The 5,705-nt window shown below is 54.0% G+C and overlaps 1 protein-coding gene across 1 annotated transcript in view; it reads right to left on the bottom strand.

Moving 5' to 3' along the window:
* The window catches only part of FAM3D (family with sequence similarity 3, member D), a 3,843-nt gene extending 673 nt beyond the window's left edge, over positions 1–3,170 (bottom strand). The window contains exons 1-5 of the mRNA XM_009326318.1: positions 3,065–3,170; positions 2,725–2,745; positions 1,935–2,058; positions 1,674–1,732; positions 1,247–1,297 (exon numbers count right to left, since the gene is read on the bottom strand). Coding sequence (XP_009324593.1) covers positions 1,247–1,297; positions 1,674–1,732; positions 1,935–2,058; positions 2,725–2,745; positions 3,065–3,170 — 361 coding nt within the window. The remainder of the gene's footprint in view (positions 1–1,246; positions 1,298–1,673; positions 1,733–1,934; positions 2,059–2,724; positions 2,746–3,064) is intronic.
* Positions 3,171–5,705: the final 2,535 nt, after the last annotated feature.

Raw genomic sequence — 5,705 nt, 5'->3', positions numbered from 1 at the left:
AGGGATTTAGCAGCTGCGTGGCAGCTGGGGGAACCTCCTCTGGGTCGGTGGGAAGTATCCTGGCTGTGCTGGTGCTAGCTAGGATTCGGGGCCATGGGCTTGGGGAAGGACTGGCTCCCAGATGCTGCATTTCCCATCTTGTGTTCCCACCTGGGCTCTCCTGCAGTGCCGGGGGTTGGTGCTTTCCTCCTGCCAGCACGACAACTGCAGGGGGGAATTTGCATCTAAAGTTTGCTCACTAACTGTGAAATCTGGTTACTTCCAAGCACCAGAAACGAGCCTGCTCGGCTGCAGAACTGCCTGCCCTGCAATCCTGCCTTCAGCTGTGTTGCAAGAGTAATTCCTCATCCCGCATCGATGGGATGCTCGAGTCCAATGCCCCATCTAGTGGCACAGGAGCCGACTGCTGTCTCCTTCCCGGTGCCTCTCTCACAGCGCGTCTCGCTCGCAAACTTAGATGGAAATCTTATAATATTGGTGTTTCTCCTTAAAACTACAGAGTTACCAAGAATAAATTGCAAAACCAAAAAGTGGAAAGGGTGATTGATCCCTGGAGAAGGCTCAAAGGGCAAAGGGTGTAAATCAAAAGCACTATAGGCATGGTTTTAGCATGTGATTTTGAGGACTCCTGCCAAAACTCTGGAAGGTTTGGTAACAGCTTTGCAACAACGGTGAGATTTACAGCATCCTGCATTTCAGTGCCAGATGGGCTGTGAGCGGGTGCTGTCCCGGCTCAGGGCATCTTCTTGCTGTTAGGAAGATTGTTTGAATCCAGCAGGCACAGGGTCGTGGTCTTTGCTGCCACCAGGCTCCGCTCCCCATGCCCTGAGCTCCTCATTTACCCTCCTGCGAAAGGCAGGGGAACAAGCTGGGGCTCAGCCACCACCAGCATTCAAAAACTGAGTTGAGAGCTGCAAAATCTCAGGATTAGTGTAACTACCTGATCTCAGAAAGCAGCCTTTCTCAGGTCTCGAGTGCCCTGGTTTATTCAGTTTAGTGGAATTATGTTTTTCAGGCTATTACGTGCACCTAAGAGAAGCGAGAAGCCAATCTGGATGCGGATGCATTACGAGGACTCTAGGCTCAATGGCCTCAGGGAAAGCTGAGCTTTTACTGCCTGAGCTGGCAATCCTGGTCAAAGTCCACTAGACTTTATCATTAAATACACAACAGAGGAGCCGGCAGCCAGCAGTGCCGGTGTGAGCCCTGGTTGGGAACCACCAGGCAGCAAAGCAACCGCGCTTACCTCCGGAGTACATGTCGAATGTGTCTGCTTTCAGGAGCTGCCCGCTTGTTCCTGGAAGGTTAAAATTCAAAACAGAAAACAGTGAGTTTGCACTGGGGTGGCTCTAGGCTTTGCCTGGCCACCAGCTTGGGGTTCCTGCTGCTGCAAAATGCTTTGCTCTTCCCTCAGTGTGTCATATTTGCTGTGATGGCGAATGTGTTGCTCAGTGGAGTTCATGGAGCCATCGTGCACGACCCATGTGGGTTTGTTTCCAACTCCCTGGCAGTGCTTGCAACCATAATTGTGGCTGTGCACCCCATGCAACACCGGACTGATGTGCTTTTGGGTCAGCTGTGGTGCCTGGGATGGGATCCCCGGTGGCCTGTGTCCTCCCAGGGGAGGAAGGGACCCCAGCCGTGGGGAGGTGGTTAATGCCCACCCAACTCACCGTTCACCAGTGCGATGTTCAGGCCCCTGCCAATGTTGTTTTTCACGCTGCTCATGAGGCTGGAAAGGAAAGCAGAGGGCACCAGTCAGTGCAGGGATGCCCTGGAGAGGCTGGTGCCAGTGAAACAGTGTGATGGGGCAACATGTGCCTGCAGACAGCAAAATGCCCCCAGAAGCGGTAGCAAAGAAAACTATTTCCAAACTTGCCCTATTCAAGCCCAGGCCAGCCGTGGCTGCCCCGTCCCCGCCGTGTGTTGCTTACACTGTGCCATCAAAGCAGATGGAGGGTCCCACCACATTTGCGGCACCGCTGATGATCTTGAAGGCAAAATAGTTCTGGGAGCAGCTCTTCTGGTTTCCACACTTGTGCTGGGGCAGCTGCTTGCCTGCAAGGGAGGAGCGGAGCTGCAAGCCATGACGTTGGCCCTGTGGGGGGACACTGGCTGTGTCCCCGAGGGGCTGAGCAGGGCTGGCACTGAGGCACAGTGACCCACTAAGGGGGCAACGCCTGGACCAGCTTCTTGCATGAAGGAGGCTTGTCCTGGGACTGGGACCAGCTTCTTTTTTGAGGTTTATGGTGCCAAAGCTTGGGGTGGGACAAGCTGGCTGGGGTGCCGGGTGCTGCTCTGGGTGTGAGCAGCAGGACGGCACGGCTGGTGCCATGGGGATTGTGGAGGGGTGTGTGCCGGGGAGCATTCGGAGCTGGTGTTTGTTCAAGGCCAGCCCCTTGTGGCTTTTCTGCCCAGAGCTTCCGCATTCCCAGTCAGGGTAGGGACCTGTGCCACGCCGCCCGGATGGGGCCCGCAACCTGCTTCCTGCTGTAGCCTGGGGGTGTTTCTGCTGGGGCAGGGAGAACGTGTGAAGGTTCACGTGCTTGCACACCCTGCCAGAGACATTGCTGCTGTGTGCAATGACAAAATTCCCCTGCGTTTGGGAGGATGGGATTTTGCCTTGGGAAGGGAGCTCTCGAGGGTAGCTATCATGCTTCCACCGTCACCCTCAGCCCCGGAGCGGTGTTGCGTGATGGAGATGAAGTCAAGAGCAGTACTCACTTCTGGGCTTGTCTGTGACACCTGTGGGTACCAAGCAGGAGGGTTAGACACCCTGGAGAGCTGCTAGCTCTTCCCCAAGCCAGGAGCAGCCGTTCAGGCACTGTCTCTCCAAAACTGCTCCCTGTGGCTGCGAGCACCCCTGGAGCCACCTGCCCCAGTGCAGCTTCCACCTATGCTGTCCCCTCCCTGCCCTGATGATCAGAGCTGGTGGCTATAGCCTTGGCCAGGTACTGCAAGTGCAAATGTTCATGGCAACTATGTGTAGCTCTGGCGTCTGGCTCGCAATGGGGCTGCCCGCACCCTCCCTCCGGACCCGGTTGGAGCCCTGCTGGTGCCTCACCGAGCCAGCTCCGCAGGCTGATAGCTTTCCATCTGTGATCAAAGTACGTCTGCATGACGAACCAGATGCCCAGCAGCGTGATGAGCAGTGCCACGTACCGGATCATGCCTGCGAGGGGTAGGAGAGGAGCCAGGTGAGAGCAGCAGCGGCACGGGTCGGGGACCAGAGCATCCTTCTGGCTTCCTGGGGACTTGGTCTGTGTGTCCAGGACCAAGGCACAGGGTGACAGCCAGAGCTTGTGTGGTGTGGGAAGGCAGCTAACACTCCTTCCTTCATCCTCTAAAAAGACTCTGATCTCTTAATTAATATCTCTAGAACGTGTGGTGATGCTCAGATAAGCATTACCCTTCTACTGGGAGGCACTATTCATATTTCTCTCTGCATTAAAGTAAATCTGATAATTAGTCAGAAAGCTATGTAAATCCAAATATTTCTTATGTTCCCAGTACTGGGAAGGCTGCTATCCCCCAATTAGTCACTAGCTACAGCCGAGCAGCTGCTAATACAAATGTGATTGGCATTTGGCTTTAAAGCAGCGCTCATCAGAGCAAAACGTTCCAGTCCTGCATGGAAAGAGAGTAGAAAAATATACTTATATTGCAGCTGAATGGCTCTTATGGAACCAGGAACGTCTCAATAGCCATCTCTTCCCAGCTGCGGAGGGTTTCACTGGGAAAAATACAACAGGCTGAAATCTACACAAATCTTTTAAAAACCTGATGCTTATACAAAGGCCCTTTCCCATGGCCCTGGCAGGGGAAAAGGTCAGGGTAGCTGGACTTGGAAGGGGACGTGTAAATGAGAAGGAGGCATAAAGAACTGTAGAAAAATGGACAGAGAAAAGTAAATCTCTGTCTCCCTCCTTACCTGTCACCCGCATGGTGGTGGGGAGAGATAGCACAACTGAGGAGGTGGTCAGTGGTCACGAGTCACCCTGAGGAAAAAGAAGGAAATGCCATAAAGCATACCTGTAACCCACCGAATCCAGGAAGATATTAGATGAAAAAATAATTGCTATGTTTAGGCATATTTGCAATGACTAAGAGGTCACCGAAGATGTATAAATTCCTATCATCAGGCACATGTGCTTGGTCCTACCCTGATGTTGAAGTCCTGGCTCCCATACGTTGGTGCAGGCTGCACTGATTGAGCTTACTTCATTTTTAAGCCTCTGAACTCTTCACTGTGACTGTCTGCTGCCCTGTGTGCTCCTGTTTCATGTCCTTTTCTCAGTAACAGACCATGCTTTTCTATTGTGATGAGCTCGAGGAGCACATTTTCAGTCATGGCTTTGCTGCATTTCCTTCTGATTTCCTTCTGGGATTATGCAAAGCAGGTTTCAAATATTAGGGGCTGCAAAATGCCATCTGACAAGCTGTGATTTGGCCTTGCCCAGTCAGAGGAATCTGTGGGAACAAGCTTGTCCTCCTTAAAACCAGAAAGGGAAGGGAATAAGTGCAGCGCTGCTGAGCTGGGCAGAGAAGCAAGGCTTGGGGACATCTGACTTAAGGACAGACATGTTTCCACTTGTCCAAATCCTGCAGCATCTTCACCCACGCGAATGGGGAGTGGTTGTAATTTAGAGTGTAAACTTTTTCCTACCCGAGCAAGTCCATCTGCCCCCCTCCCTCCCGCTGCCAGCCCCCACGATGGGACGGGCACCTGCCACCTCACGTACCAGCCTCCCGGGGGCTGGGGACCCGCTCCTACCTTTGAAATTCAGGGATGCAGTCCAGTGAATGTCTGTCCTGGAAACCACACCGGAGTCCTAAGGCAGATTATCACCTGGGAGACATGCTCAGAGTTAAAGAGCCTAATGTTAACTAAAGCAGCCCTTTAGCGAGGCTTGACATAGGAAATTTGTAGAAGAGCTATGCTGAGAGCTGCTTTTCCTGTTTGAAGGGTAAATAAGGAGCAATGGGTTGTAGCAGGGCTGGGCTGTAATTTGATTTCAGGCTGCTGTGTCATGAGGGAGGAGAGAAGAGCTTCACCCCCTGCCCAGCCCCGCTCTGGGTCCCTGCCCAGGGCTTGGCTTCAGGGAAAGTACCCATGGCCATGTGATTGGCCATGGTGCAGCATCCCCCCTTGGCCCGTGGGTGGGATGCACCCGGCATCCCCCCTTGGCACCCCAGTGGGATGAACCTGGCATCCCACCTCAGCACCCTAGTGAGACGCTTCCCCTTGGCTTCTCCTTGGCTTCCCCCGCACCCTGGGGCAGGTTGCAGCATCACTGTATGGGGCTTAAAAACAAGGAGGAAACTGATCTGCACTGCGGGAGGAAAGCTGCTGCTTTCTTGCTTGGCCTGCGACCCTGGAGGGAGTTTGCAGTGGGCCAGGGTGGCCCGTGCCTGGCCGGAGCGGCAGCCCCGCAGTGACGTTTCAGCTGTCCGAAGCCGCAGCCCAGCACCGCTCCCCACGAGGTCCCTCCACTGCGCCCGTGTCTGCCATGAGGCTGCGGCAAGGAGGAGCTGCCGAAGCCGTTCAGGTGGGAGTTGGCAGCTTCCCATGGGAGAGTGGCCTCACAGCTTATCTGCATTTTAAAGGAGGCCTTGTAAGGTATACGTGTACCCTCGGTACCGCGGCAGCGTGTCTTTGATAGGGTATCGGCTAAGCACACTTGCTTCCCAGCAGCATTTCACTT

Source organism: Pygoscelis adeliae, unplaced genomic scaffold (assembly GCF_000699105.1).
Source record: "Pygoscelis adeliae isolate BGI_AS28 unplaced genomic scaffold, ASM69910v1 Scaffold606, whole genome shotgun sequence".
Classification (NCBI taxonomy): domain Eukaryota; kingdom Metazoa; phylum Chordata; class Aves; order Sphenisciformes; family Spheniscidae; genus Pygoscelis; species Pygoscelis adeliae.
The sequence above is the reverse complement of the archived record's forward strand: the minus strand, read 5'-3'. Positions and strand labels throughout refer to the sequence as shown.